This window comes from Mixophyes fleayi, chromosome 1 (genome assembly GCF_038048845.1).
Source record: "Mixophyes fleayi isolate aMixFle1 chromosome 1, aMixFle1.hap1, whole genome shotgun sequence".
Classification (NCBI taxonomy): Eukaryota; Metazoa; Chordata; class Amphibia; order Anura; family Limnodynastidae; genus Mixophyes; species Mixophyes fleayi.
Window position 1 is genome coordinate 237,071,092 of NC_134402.1, and position 16,530 is coordinate 237,087,621.

Consider the following 16,530-nt stretch of genomic DNA (forward strand, 5'->3'; position numbering starts at 1 on the left):
ACGTTGTATATGGAGTAGGAGAGTGCACAGCGTTGTGCTCTCCCTCCGTCCTCTGTGGGCTACTGCTGTGCATGGAACTATATTAGACATATGGGGAGAGGTTTGAGAGGCATGTGGTTGGTGGTCAGAGTGGTGTGTGGAGAGGGCTGAGTGACATGTGAGGTGCATTTGGGGAGGTCGAGGGGCATGTGAGTGGCATGTGTGGAGGTCTGGGTGGCATGTTTGGAGCATGTGGGGAGGTCTGAGTCGAATGTTGGAGCATATGAGGAGGTTTTTGTGATATGTGAGGAGGCCTGAGTGGCATATAATGTAATTTGGGAGGAAATGAGTGGCATATAGTTACATTTTGAGATGGAATAATGTGGGGGTGCCAAGGCTTTGGGGCTGCTTTTTCATTGTTGAAATTAAGGGTAATGAGCACATGTGGCCATTGAGGTATATATATAATTGGCCATCATTGTTATATAGAAAAAGAGGAAAAGATGATTTGCATGGATAGATACATTTCTAGTTTCAATTCAACTGTCCCTGAATATGACTTCAAAAATAACGTTAAAAAGCATCAAGTGTACAATAATCTCAATGCAGATTTCTGAAGTGAGTGTTCCTCCTAAGGGGTTCTGCACACAGGCACTGAAACCAGACTTTCAATATGCGTTATTCATACTTGCCTACTCTCCTGTCAGGGAGTGTCTGGAATTTTGGGGAGTCCTCCTCTGCTCCCGGAGAGTATGTTATCCTCCCAAATCCCACTTCTATTTCTTGTGAAGCAGACAGCCTGCTGTATGAGAACATAATTTGCAATATCCTACAGCAGTGGGTGGGGCCTTATGACACAAACTGCATCATCACAACCTACCAGTGCTGTGTGATGACGCAAATATTGTTTATGTGCAGTGGCTGGGTGGGGCCACGATGAAGAGAACCAAGTCACTTGCCCCTTGGACCTCCTCACTGGGATCAAATGATTATTTTGCTTTGCTTCAATTTCAAAGTTACCAACACTATGCTACAGAGAGGCTTTGATAAGATTCATTGAATGCTATGTTAAAAGGAAGGACAGTAAAAGATTTTGTATTCGCTTTTAACAGGCAGTTTTCAATGTCCATATGTACAGAGTTTAAAGAGAAGAATTGATAAAGCAGGCAGATAGAGATTAGAGATGAGAGAGCTCAAACAGTCATTTTGCAGGTAGTTGAAATCCTAAAGCCCTGGATTTGCATAATAAGCTACAGAAACATTATGCACAGGAGTCAGAACTAATAGATGAATGGAGGAGAAAATCTTTAATTTAACGGACCAGTTGGCAGTACAGGCTAAACAGGTAACTTTAGTAGACAAACAAATGAGATCATGTTAAATAAACTTGTTGGCCTAGAAAAAAGTTAAGACATAATAACTTAAAGTGAATGAGCCCACCATTTCTATTAAGGATAGCAAACCGTTCTCATTTCCTAAGTACTATTTCCCAACCTTCTATAAATGGAGAAACATTTTCAGAATCACAGTTGTCCTTTTATCTTTTAAATCCTGAGTTATAATGAGTAAGTAGGCTTTAAACATATAAGACAATAAGATTGATAACGTATTAATGGAAGATACATTTTTGTGAAGATTTAAGTCAAGGAGAAGATAAACACCTTATTTTGTATATTCTTTCATGACAGGGCACACATTTGACCTGCTACATCCAGTTAAATTCATATTAGAAAGATGCATAAGTCAGTAAAAGATGATAATGATAGAGGTGATACAAAGGAGATAATTAACAATTGACTTGTTTATCACAGGTGGCAACAATTCTTATTAAAAGAGCAGACCTTTGAGTGAGAAACAGATTCCTGTGTGCACTCTGAGCAAAAAGCTTTACACACAAAAACATGTCATAAAGACAGTCCCGATGTTCCTTTGACTGATACATTTAAGGTGTAATAGGGTAAGCTAAGCAGTACATTAAGACAAAAACAGAACATTTTATTTAATTGAAAAGTGTGGGGCTAAAGGGGTAGAGGTTTGATATGACATTCACCTCCTAAAGATTTTTCCACCTCTCCACATCTAGGCGCACATGTGCAGGATGCTTCTCTGGGAGGAAACAAGATATTGACCTTAATGTGTGCTTAAGTGCACTGGTACAAAACCAAGGTGATTTGTGGTGTGGACTGGGTACCCTACATAAATGAGCTGCAGGGTCTGTATCTATCTGGTGATAGTAACAAAATAGGTCATTTACAGAGCTTTTTCAATTTATGACAGAATTCTGACAGAATTACATGAATATTTAGCTTATGCTTTTGAGAGGTTTAGGATTGAGAATTGTAGGAATGTAATGTTATTTTTCTTTATTTTTTTCTTTGGGTGGCATATATTTTCTAACTTGCTACATTACTGGTTTATTTATGTTATTAAATAACTTGGTGAAAAATTAGTCATAGCATTGTTTTGTGTAATGCATAATGGATTCACTGTCAATCGAAGCTAAAATTGGATTCAGATTTCTAAAGTGATTATCAGCTTACATTAGTTGCTTGCAAGACATATTTCACAGAGTTGCAAAGTTGTGGTGATACAGTGTTTGTGTTCTGCATTCTCAGAATGCCGTTCCGCACTGTATTTGTATTTTCGCATTTTGCAGATAAAATTGAGCTGGTCGTTCCATTCTGCTGTGTGGTGTGGATGGGTTAGGACTGGGAAATATTTAAAGACTAATTCTACTGGTGAAACTTGCAAAATTTGACATAAAAAACAAGGTAAACATTGCGCAGAACAGGATTTAAAAGTTCTATCATTTCTACTTAAGAGTTACTGAGTACAGAAATGATTTACTACATCTAAGTAGTTTTATTAAGGATTTATGTGCCAGACTGATTTGATGTGCCTTGTTGAACTTGAAATCAGCCAGAGGCTTTAACCTCATTCAGGACAGTGTCCTAGATTTTGTGCCATTTAATGGCAATAGATAAAAAAAAAAGCTTATAAAACCGAATTTGCGTCGATGCACAATTGTTAGCCCTTACTGAATCTTTGTGATCTATGGCGCATTAGGAATGCAGTGGAAAAAAGGATTTTACATGCATTTCTAGTTCTCATAATGCATTGTCAACAATTGATTTTCTTCTTTCTGATATACTCTCAGTAGTGGCAAATGTAAATTTATCTAATTCAGTGCATGATTACATAGAAAATATTATTAACATTCTTGGTTTATTTAGTGGATTATAAGGGCAAAATATGGAGTTTTAATACTTCTTTATATAACCATGATGAGTCGATTAATGTTACCTTTAGAAACGTATTTTCATTCAATACTCAATTACTACTCATTTTGGACAAGCAACACTTAAAAAAGAAAATGAACCGAACTTGGACCTGACCAAGTTTTATCTTCAGAATAAGAATCAGATATCTTGAACAAAGATTTGTACCTGGAAGCTAACTACAATTCAGAGGCTTGTACTACAGAAAAAAGTTAATAATTGATTTTAATTTTGATAAATCCTTATCAAGGCATACAAATCATGCGTACAAAACTATCAAATATAGAGAACCCAAATATTCTACTTACCTTTATAAGGAGCCCAAGCTTCATATGGTGGAAGGGGCTAGTTTGTAAGAATCGCACCACCCTGTGTGAGCATTTGTCACTACCTTTGAGTCTTTTAGTTAACACATTTGAGATTCAACATGCTGCAACAGGTCTTAAATTAATAACTAGTTACATTACTCCATGCTTGACAAAATAGATGTCAAATTGTCTCAGATTTTCTACAATCTAACTTATATTTTAGTTTGAAGAAATGTTAATTGTTCCTACAGACTGATCAATATTATCCCTATATAACTAATTAGATCGCAACTTGGGTTTATCAAAAAGATCATCAATCAGAAATGCTGGGCAGCTGTCAGTTATTATAAAATCTTATAATGATATAATAACTATTAATAGTACTCAGAGGCGATGAATGATCATCTATCGCCGCAATTTATTAATAAAATATTGCTGCAACACTTGAGTAATAACAGTAATTCCTATACCAAATCAAGAAAATCAATTGTATGATTCTGAGCTTCTACCGCTATGTTGTCATTAATTGACTGTATTTTGGATTGCATTGAAAATCCAGTTGAAGCGAGTATGACCAGCATGTGTAACAGAACACATACATTATTTTATAAGTTTGTGAAAGATAATTGCTAAATGCAAAAGGATAGAGAAATTCTCACAATCATTAATTCATGTGTTAGTCACAAGCCAGTGGTAATTTTTTCTGGTACACCAAATCAGGATCAATAGCGTTGCTGTATTTAATAACTAGTGATTAGCAGAATAAGTCAGGGAATTTAGACTGTAAGCTCCAATGAGTCAGGGACAGATGAGAATGAGTTCTCTGTACAGCGCTGCGGAATCAGTGGCGCTATATATAGATAAATGATGATGATATACAAACACAGTATGGACAGGCAGTGCATGGAATTGGAAAACCGAAGCACAACTCAAAGATTTGTCAGTGGAACTGAGCACCTCTGCTATCCGGTCTGTTCTGCCACAATATTAGATTTCAATACTACTGCAACTTTGCTCAACTCTAGATATATAATTCAATTACTATATTATGATCACTTTTGCCAAATATATGTATAAATTAGTAATACATGCCAATTTCATTCCTAATGTCCCTCACTTTTTATTACATCAGGGTATCAAACATGGTTGCCCTTTGTCCTTTTCTTTATTATTAAGAAATAAATTTACTTATCTTCGTTCTTCTATAATTTTCTCTTATTTATCTGTGAAACATGGAAAACACATTACAGTGATTCTGGGGCTATTTCAACCTCTTCAGATCTTTTCCTGGGAAGAGGTTTTTCTTCACCAAATTTAGAGTGACATAATCTCTCAAATCTAAGGTCATATCTATTAACCTAAATGCCACATGGTAACTATATTGTTGATAGAAATGTAGAGCAAGAGCTTAAGGGAGATATATTTGGAGATAAAATGAGAGCCTGAAACAGTTAGCATCAATGATCTTTTGTGTGTTAGTTTTAGAGTATGAATCTATTTTGTTACCTATACCCATATATAAGGTATTTTCTATTTGGCATGATAAAGGTGTTATGAAAACTGTAAATTGGATTGTGCTTCCTGATATGTACATAATGTCAGGATATTAAATTTAGCAGAGATTTTCAAACAGCAAAGAAACAAGCTTACCATGTTGAACAGGTAAGAAATTATGCCCAATCGTATTTATGGAGAGCCAGAAATTCTGATGTGTCTATAAAATCTCTTTACTGGCGGATATGCTTGCCAATTGGAACTTATTTATATGAGTCTCTGTGCTTGATATGCAGAGATGATAAAATGCAGCATTGTTTACAGTACATGAATAGCAGATGCAGCTGGGGATTTATGTACCCTTTGAAATAATGGCAATTTTTAATAACAGGATGAAACCAGGCAATCCAATACTTGCTTATATTAAATATTTTGGGGTATATTTACTAAACTACAGGTTTTAAAAAGTGGAGATGTTGCCTTTATCAACCAATCAGATTCTAGTTATCATTTATTTAGTACATTCTACAAAATGACACCATGGGGGGTATTGAATTGTCGGCAGGAACGCCGAAAATCCTGCAGTCCGCGCACTATTAACATTATTACGGTTATAGTGCGCGGAAAAACCGTTGCTACGGTAATTTTCTTGCTGGATTTCAGCTCGCAGCTCCCTGAGCCGCGAGCTGAAATCCATTTAACTAATACCGTAATAACGGTAGTAGTTTTTACGCAGCGGAGAAACGGCACAATTGAATATGCCCCTAGAATCTGATAGGTTGTAATAGGCAACATCTCCATTTTTTCAAACCCGAAGTTTAGTAAATATATCCCTTTGTGTTTGATTAGATGTTGAATGTATTGTTTGTAGAATATTACCTTATTCAAGCAAGTTCTAGTGAATGATGATCAAGTGATGGACATAGGTGTAATAGGTTACCGATTTGAATGTACTTGTCTTATTATTCTAGATATATATTTAAATGTCAAAATTCATATAATAAACAAAATAAGCAACTATGCTATTTTTTTGTTAAATGTGAGAATACATCTTGCTGAAATCTGCAACATTATTTTTAGAAACCAGAAAAGTATAAAATCCCCCTTGAAGTAAACTCTTACAATATTATTGGGAAATTAGTTAGCCAGACTAAAAGAGATGATTTTACCATGCACACATGACTTCCAGCGTCACTGAGGCCTAAGGCAAGCCAGAGGATGACCATACGCACAGACAGATAACAGAATTTTCTGACAGCATTTACAATATATTTTGTGATATTTGGTCAACATTAATATTTTCATAACCTTTGAATATTGTTATAACCTCTCTTTGGACATTTATTTTATTTTCATTTTGTATATATATGTATATATATATATCTATAATATAAATGTCTAGTGGCATGTGTTAGTCTGTCTGTGTGTGTGTGTGTGTGTGTAAAAAATAAAACCAAGCTGCAGCGCCACCTGCTGGGCGGAGTTATACACTGACCTACTAAATTCTTAGTGTGTGTGGAAAAAAAAATTCAGAAAGAGCTGAAATTTGGTATACTAAGATGTTTTTAATTTATTAATTTAATTTTTAATTGTTAAAAGTGTTTATAAAGATTTAAAAAAATATATATATATTTCTTGAAGGAGAAGTGACAGTTGGGAGTGGTTGGTGGTTGCCGGGGGTGACAGTGGGGAATGGTTGGTGGTTGAGGCCTGGGCTATGGCCCAAATGCATGACAAGAACCTTTTTAACACCTTAAGTAGCTTGATTTGACTAGAATGCATGAGTATCATGCACGGGTTAACTTGTATATATATATATATATATATATATATATATATATATATATATATATATAGGAGAAAGTTGTAGGGTGTAGTACTCTGTTCGCACACACTAGTATCTTAGTTTTTTATGACACTGTAAATATATATTCACTGTAAGTATTTCCCACACGTCCATATAACTGCTGTGCCATTCATTAGTTACAGTCCTTCAACCAATAATATATTTTCTTCTGCTTGGTTGATCTTCATAAAATAGTAGCACCTGACCATTTATTATCCAATGTGTGGTAGAGATGCCAGTTGAACAAAGTCTAGTTAAATGCATTGCCATTAATACATTTATTTGAGATTTTATGGATGCATTTAATGCAGCCCATAGTGATCTTTGATCATTTCAAAAATTATTTAATTTGGGCCAACAAATATGTATAACTACTGGATATAGAGGTTGAGGAAAGAATTATCTTGAAGCGGCTCTAAGTAATGTCATTGTACTTGAGGTTATATGGTTATTACTAATGTATACATTGCATAATATTATGCACAGAATGATATAACACGACCAATGTTCACATCTCAATTAGAGATCCAATTTTACTTAATGTACTAAAAGCCAATGTCACTTCAATGTCATGTTACTATATGCTTTTTTAAACCAAAGAAGAATGTACATTTAAAATCATATAGTAACAAGTAGGCTTTAGTAGATCATTTGTTCTTTTTTGGACATATAATATTAATTTCAGATGTGTTTAAATGTATATAATTTATATATTGTTCATACCACTTCTATACATTAGTGGAATTTCAATGGTGAATGACCATTCTGTTTATATTGAATATAGTTTTACACTTTTCTGCTTACCTTATCTCGGATTCCTTGTCTCATTACTTCTCTCTCAGCCTCCATCTTTGAATATTTTGCTTTCCTTTCCTCCTCTTGCTGACGTAGAGCCTCTTGTTGTTCTTCCATTTTCTTTTGGGCATCTGGATCCTTCTCTTCATCTCCCCCAAGCATTTTTCCCATGTCTTTTGTAGCACCTAAACAACAAAGTGTGAGACATTTAGCCTATACTTATTAAGCTGAAGTAAGGAAATGTATGTTATCAATTACAATGTCTTCAGCAAAATATAACATTAATTGCCCTTTTATAATTGAGTTAAAATCTGTTTTATTCTTTAGATGGTTTATAATGTAATCATGAAGACAGAAATTGATTTCAATTTAAAGTAACAAAGTTTATTATTATTATTTATTTTGATTATGAGTTTTAATTTGCTAAAACAGTCAACACAAAATCAAAACATAGAAGCTTATGTATTAAATACACAGGTTCCTCAAGCTTCTTATGTATATGGCCCCATCTGCCTGGCTAAACAGCCAGTAAGAAAAATAAAGGAGAAATCAGCCAAAAAATACAGTGTAACTGCAACACACATCCTTGTCTACACACCTCATATAACCCAATCCCTAGTCTGCATACATTGACTCTTTAGTATGCAAATGACAGAGTGAAAAGCTGAAAATATTGTACATAACCATGCAAAATATAGTCTATATTCCATATATGATTTATTATAGTATATTGTAATTCATTCCAATTAATTCTATGTGGCATTAATCATTAATTCATTACTTAATTAATAAATATATATATATATATATATATATATATATATATATAATGATGTCTTTCATTAAATATTGCCCTATATCCTTGTCATAGTCAGGTGCAGTAAAGAAATTCAACTAAAGCCATAAGGTGGAGGCTGATAAGAGATGCTAATAGGTAACAGGCATTTACAGTCTTTCTTGGTCCAAAGGCTACATTGGAAGATTGTACTTTTTTGAAGATGTCACAATAAAATGATATCTTATTTAAAAAAAAAAATATATATGTAGAATTCACTACAGTAAGAAAATAATCTCTTTGTGGTTATGTTATAACTCTCAACACTGTGAAATCCCTTTGGATTCTTAACCCATCCACTCCCTTAATATATTTTCATCTATTATCTCTGTAATATATTTATAATAACTACTAAGATACAGGGAATATTTTAATTATTGTACAGTAAATGTATGTTTTTATTCCATTATAGAACATTATTTTAATTATTTATGATTCTAATTAATAATTATAATGTTCTACTATTTATAACTTTTAACAAAAGAAGAAAACAAAGAGAGATATATTATTTCTGTTGTCTGAGAAGATTTCTCTAGGTGCGAGGAATCCATGGCTTTTCCTGTGGTACATTCGATCTTAGCTGTGTTCACTGCTTGGTGAATGTAATTGAACAGGCATTGTAGGGATCATTAAACTTATGAATATGAAAACAGGCTGACAGTACAAATGATCATCTAGAGTGAACACTGGACAGAACACGGGCACAAAATAATAGAATATGCTGCATCCATCTCTGTCCAGCATTCACTCTGAATGTACTGCACTGAATTTACTTTATCATAGGATTCAATTAGCCATATTTACCATTTAAGCATCCAGCAAGCTTTGAGTGATGCTCAGACTGAAAACACCATGAGCGCCTACTTTGCATTAACCTAAACAGCTTACAGAATGCACAGTCAGCTTTCATAGAATGCAAATGATTCCTAGTAGGTAATGGTACATTCTGCTAGTAGACTCCTATCAGATGCCTCTAGCAGAGGATATTATTCAGTCTCCAGAGATGTGGGCTCTTTATGACTACTACAACATCTTATGTCAAGGTGGACAAACAGCGTTTTTGGAAGTAAATAGGCAATACAGCATTTAAATTGGTTCATGGCAAAAGTCCACCATTCAACATACTACCTGCTGTTTGAAACACCTGGAGGGAAATTTACTAAGCTGTCATTTTTTCTGTGGTTTGCATCACCAACAGTTTTCAACACCAACCCGCAGGATTTACTGTCCAACGGTTTGGAGGGTGAGAAGTGTGAGTGTATTTTTTTTTATTATTATGAAATAATAATGCCCTCTTAATAATTATTCATTCATGTACCCCCCCCCAGTATATTTATAAAATCATTGTTTCATCCTAAAATCCCTTAATAAATAATGATTGCCCAAATAATTAATAGGCGTATTGTGTCTCCTCTTATGTTCTGAATGGCCAGATAGCTTATAAAGCTGTTTAGAAAATATTGCCTCTCACAACCACCTCTTTTTTCTGTCAGATTTTCAGGCAGATTATCTAGTGGTTTGTGAAACCACAGTTTCCTAAGTGTATTGATTCATATTCTCAACATGTAAAAATAAGGAATGGCTATGTGTAATGTGGTACTTAGGCACTGTATTCCAGTGCTTTGATTTAGTTAATCATTTCAAAACTGTAAAAAAAAACAAAAAACTGAAAATGCTCATTAGTAAATGTATTCCCTGGTCAAATTCTCCTACCAATCATTTAGACTGTCCCTAAATAGGATCTTAAAGAATGCATTTAGTTTAGTTTAATTTAATCTTTTATTTACATGCTTCCAAACACACATCTATTAGACAAAGTACACACAATGGTGCACTGTTTGCTTCCTCCCTAAAATCTGTCTTAATTACACATGCTGTTTTTGCTTGTGAAAATATCTGAGGCCCCTAGCAAATGAAGGGGATATGTGCAATCATTTAATTAACAGAAAAAGCTATTAGCACAATAGCACCTACACGATCCACCCACCGTACTGCAAATTTCTGGGCACCGCTATCTCTACATGGAATGATTCAATTTTCTTGATCATATAAATTCCCTATAACATAACTATTGGTCATAATGCCTAAAAATGTCATTGTCAGTAAAGCATAGTGGCCTACTTTCCCGGAATGTCCAGGAGACTCCCGTATTTCTCCCAGACTCCCGGGAGAGCAGGGAAACCTCCAAGATCCTGGTCACTGCATTTAGTTAAGTGGTGGGGTTGGGGCTTATGACACAATTCATGCATCATTGTGGCCTTGCCCCCTGCCGTTATAGGCTAGAATTGATTTTGTAAGTTTAGGGGGTGGGCCAACATACATGATTCGCCAAGCCCCACCCCACACGCCCACCACACCACCGGATGCCAACTTGCCAAAGTTGGCAAGCATGTAATATAGCCTAATAATTTCACCTGCTGTAGTAGTGCCCAATATTGTCACCAGTTGCAGTAGGGCCCACTAATGTCACTTGTTGTGGTAGTGCCTTATAATGTAACATGTAAACACCTCTCATTGTGTGCCTCTTTCTTTGTCCCACCCCATTTGTTGTCCCTCTGGTAGTAACACTTCCCCAGTGGCACTAGTGATGCATACTTAAAGTCATGCCAAACGACATGGAATCTCACGTCTAATATATGTGACTCCTCCTCCCTCCTGTATTTTATCCTGAACTTTCTCATCAGTCAAAGGAAGATAATTAAAAAAATATAAAAAATGTAAAATATAAACAAAATAAATTCCTTGTACTTGTCTGTCTTATATACTGGAAAGTAAGGCATTTTGTAGTGCCATAAATATAGTGATATATTTTATATAACTATAGGACCTGTTTCCTGAAGAAATTATTGCTCTTGACTCTCTTTTCCAGAAATCGTTTTAATTGGCAGCTCCTCATTGTCAGAAATTCACTGACACTGCATATACATAAAGAACAGACATAACAATATCAGGAGATGCAAATTGTGCCTAAATGTGCCTCACATCAAATGATATCTACCTGACATTATATATTATATTTCCTGCAGAAAGATTGCATTTAAGGAATAAAGAAATTGAAGAAATGGATAAAGGACATTCTCTGTCAAACAATAAACAAAGTGAAAATACAAATACAGGTTGGAGAACATTATTGCAGTCTAGATCAGTCTCACAGACATGACAGGTCTGATATGCTCAGTGAACTTTAATTTGTAGGGAGACAACGATCAAGGAATTCACATTTTGGTTACATATATTTAATACATTAAAAAAAAGGCCTAAACATAGAGCATATATTTTGATCCTTTTATGATGCATTCGAAAAATTGCCCGTACAGGTCTGAGGTCACCGTTCTGAAGGTAAGTATAATTGTCTGAAGTTAAGTATAAATGTCATGGATTTTCATACCCCTTATGTAAAAAACATAGTTTTGATCATATACCGGTACTTTTCAAATGATTTGTCTCTTCTAAGTTTAACAGAGATGCTAATGCATTAGGGATTTTAAATTCCTATGAGAAAAAACACTGCCCAAGCACATATATTTCATCACATAATATAGGATCAGAGTGATTGAGAAACAAAAGAACATGTTCTTTTTTTCTATCGTCTATGTCAGACATGCTTTATGTGCAGATGACTCTGTGCTTTTTGTCATAAGGATCATGCATTGATCTCACTCCTGTGGCTTTCCTCTATCTACCTGCAGAAATATAGATCAGGTAGATTAAAGCCTCTAATATGCGCTAACACTAAACTGCAATGTGCTCCATGTATTATTGTCAAGTTTTTTTATTTTATGTACAAAAGTACAAACCTGTGCTTCTAATGAACATCTACACACATATCTGTAAAATGGCTTAACATTCTCCATCATCAATCCAGTTTTCTCCATTATCTGATTTTGTACAAGCTTCCACATAAACAATGTGTCTCCAAAACTACCTCAAACCTAACTTTACTCATGTAGTATTGACTGCCGATTCACTGGGTGGGGTACCTTTTAACGATTACCGGCTTCCCAACAACGGATACCCCGACGGGAATACACCAAAGATGTATTCCACAACAGACTGGTAATACTGACATGTTCAAACACTGACCTGAAACACTGCCGACGAATGAAGAACCCGGCAGGTAGCGATGACGTCACTTTCAAGCTCCACACTATGTTTGCGGCTGTTAACCTGTTTTTTAAGGAGGCGCCGCTTGTACAATCTTCTGTACAAAGCCTAATAGATTTTATAGGCAGCGCCTTCTTAAAAAAACCTGGTTAACAGTTGCAAACATAGGGCCTGATTCATTAAGGAACTTAAATTAAGAAATTACTTATTTCAGTCTCCTGGACAAAACCATGTTACAATGCAAGGGGTGAAAATTAGTTTTCTGTTTTGAACATAAGTTAAATACTGACCGTTTTTTCATGTAGCACACAAATATCAACTTTAAATTTCAGTGTACAAATAAGCTATCAAGTATTTGTGTGCTACATGAAAAAACAGTCAGTATTTAACTTATGTGCAAAACAGAAAACTAATAATGAATCAGGCCCATAGTGTGGAGCTTGAAAGTGATGTCATCGCTACCTACCAGGTTCTTCATTCGTCGGCAGCATTTCAGGTCAGTGTTTGAATGTGTCAGTCTGTCATGTGAGGAGTTTGTATGTTCTCCCCGTGTTTGCGTGGGTTTCCTCTGGGTGCTCCGGTTTCCTCCCACACTCCAAAAACATACTGGTAGGTTATTTGGCTGCTATCAAAAATTGACCCTAGTCTCTCTCTCTCTGTCTGTGTGAGTGTGTATTAGGGAATTTAGACTGTAAAGCTCCAATGGGGCAGGGACTGATGTGAATGAATTCTCTGTACAGCACTGCGGAATGAGTGGCGCTATATAAATAAATGATGATGATGATGATGAAATACACCTTCGGTGTATTCCTGTCAGGGTATCCGTTGTTGGGGATCTGGTAATCATTTAAATGAGTATTACCGGATTCACTGAGGGGATCTATGCCATTCTGTCCACAGTCATCCCATTGTGCCAGTATGGATATGCCAGTATAAATAGACTACAGGATTGACGGTGTAAAATGCAGCACAAAACAGCTACAACTATAGCCGACAGTGCAATAAGCTATCAAAGTGTTCATCACTGACCTGTAGCTATAATGACAAAATGGTGGATATAGAATAAGAAGATAGGCAATAAAGAATAATGACACAATAATTAAGAATATGTAACTACATTAAAACAGACATAATTAAGAATGAAAGAAAGACACATAGATAAACATCTTGGATAACAGCATTAAAATGAATTGTAGATAATGGAGTATAATGAGGGACGTGCTTAAACAAATGTATCTTCTGTGAAACTTTTCTATTTTGCACAAGCCAAATCCCATGTTATTCTCCATCTGGCAGATGAACAGAAATGATAGCCTTTAGGATACCATCAATTTTTTAATGTCTCTATGATTGCTTCAATTCACCTGACATCTGTACAGGAGATGAAGGGAATTTGCTCATAAACCCCAGGTCAAAAAAGATCAATGCAGTTCCTTTACTTCTTGAAATCTATTCTCAAAAAAATGAGAGTAGTGAGGAAATTATTGTATAAAGCCAATTGTGGTGTGACCCCATTAAAATAAATTGCATTTTGCCTGGAGATTACATATTTTATAGGATTCTAAGTCTCGGTGTTTCTTGACATGTATCATTCATGTTACCACTGAACCTTAATATGAACACAAAAAAATAAAAAATTACATCTATTGTTTGCAGAATTGAATTAAATTAATACACAGTATTAAGCCTTAAAGATTGGGCTTGAAAAACAACACCTGAAATTATTGGGCATTATGACCAATAGTTATCTTATAGGGCATTTATATGATCAAGAAAATGGAATCAAGTGGAAAGCAATAGTCTTTCTGAAAAGTGAAATAATTATAGTCTAATTGGGGAATTTTACACTATTTCGTGTAAAGATACATTTCTTGTTTGATAATTATGCTTTACTTATTTAGTAACAGAACAACAGAAAATGAGTGGTCTGGAGTTATCACTATTGCTACTGCTGTCTATAAAGAGGGTTGATTCTTCCGTAAAGAATATTAACAAAAGCATCAGCTGTGGAAGCTGTGAGGATAAGGTGCATAACTTTAGTGTAATTGTTGGTGCATACAGGAAAATACAGCCGCTCTTGCGTGTAACACACAAATACTTGGCAGCTTCATTTAAACACTGCAATTTAGAGGTAAACAACAATACAGCCCTCTTTCAATAACCAAAACATATTGAAACAATGTTTCATGATATAAAACAAAAACTCAGTACAATTTGTTTTCAGTATTGTGCAATAAATCCGTGGGGACTTATTACATCAGCTGCGTGGTTTAGCTTTATTGTTATTATATTAATAATTATTTAATGACTCGCAAATGAGTAAAACAGACAATATGCAGTAAAAAGGATATTAAACTATTAACACATAACACAATATCTGAAGGAGCACTCCAATAGAATGCAAAATGGGAGTCCTTACATGGATGCACATATATTCAGAGAAGGGTACACCAATTTTAGATCCAGATGTAGAAAGCTTAGCTCAGTGGATCACATGATGACAAATTTAATAACCTATTAAAATATTTATTGTGTCATTTAAATATTGCAAGCTTAGACGACTATTTTAATGGTGTCGCAGTTGAAACTGGTCACCTAAATTTAGAATTTTCGACCTAATACATATTTTCATATTTTATTGACATATATTATTCACTGAGCCCCTTCCAGGTTTATGTCCTGTTCTGACTGCTAATGAATAAATCAGAGCTGAGTCTGCCAGTGAAGGTCAGCGTCTCCTAGAGGAGAGTGCGATCGGAGGAGCTGATTCTGCACACCACAGGAAGAGTAAGTGCAGATTACTGGAAAGAAGGGAGTGCAGTGCAGTCATCACCATGTGATCTCCCTCTTACTCCATGAGACAGTGATTCCTGAAGTGTATTTACCTTCTACCCCATAAAATAAAGATAACTACTTAATACCTTAAATAAGACATGGACACAGGTTTCAATTTTGGCACACTAAGGTCACAGTTTTAATTGTATAAATGATGGTGGCAAGGAAAGCAAATGCAAGTTCAGCTAAGAAGATTATATTATACAAACAAATATAGGGATGGCCAACCGGCCCAACATCCCAGACGATAATTTAATGGTGTCAGAGAGACTACGCCCTTTGTGGCCTCAAAAGGCACGTTCACTGAAATGATATCCAGGGCATTTGCATGTATTAGCTGCTGACAGCCTTCCCGTCAAGGCTGTGTTCCTTTAACGCACAAACAGACCGCTACCACATGACCCTGGAAACTCTGCCAAAGAGCCAAAAATTTGGGGTATAAAAATACCTAAACCTTCGTCCTTGAGATGCACTCCATCAGGTCTATAGAGATGAGGGTGGAAGAATTTAATCAAAAAGTTTTGGATTACCCCCCCTCCCTCCCCGAGCTCCTCAGGAGATTAGAGACAGACTGGTAAATCTGGAGGAAGTGGCGCTTTTTACACTGGTCTTTGCCCTCTGCAATTTCCAACAAAAAACTTTACTTATAGGGACAATGCGCCAATCAAAATTAAGGGATCCTAACACTGATTGGATATGATTATGGGATACTTTATTTGCCTGCCTGATTGACAAAATTAGCTCTCAAATTTACCACATTTTCTATAGGAAGGCGGTAGCGACCCACAATTGTCTTTCATAGTGACTAATTACACTAAACAGGTCTGAAAATGTAATCTAGTATCTCTAACAACCTCAATCCTAAGAACGCATTTATTCGCATCTGAGAGCTGAACCAGCTCCAAGTAAAAATGCATTGTGTACAGCTAAAGGAGCAAATCCACACCTGGACAAATTTTGTTAACATGCAAGGGGTGTAAATGCAATTGTTGGTGCATACAGGAAAATACAGCCGCTCTTGCGTGAAACACACAAATACTTGACAGCTTCATTTAA

General features: G+C 35.4%; 1 protein-coding gene across 3 annotated transcripts in view; it reads right to left on the bottom strand.

Moving 5' to 3' along the window:
- Positions 1 to 16,530, bottom strand: part of CPLX1 (complexin 1) — a 160,870-nt gene that overhangs the window by 46,138 nt on the left and 98,202 nt on the right. For all 3 annotated transcript variants that reach the window (XM_075208022.1, XM_075208030.1, XM_075208040.1), the window contains one exon: positions 7,710 to 7,885. In XM_075208022.1, the coding sequence (XP_075064123.1) occupies positions 7,710 to 7,885 (176 nt within the window). The remainder of the gene's footprint in view (positions 1 to 7,709; positions 7,886 to 16,530) is intronic.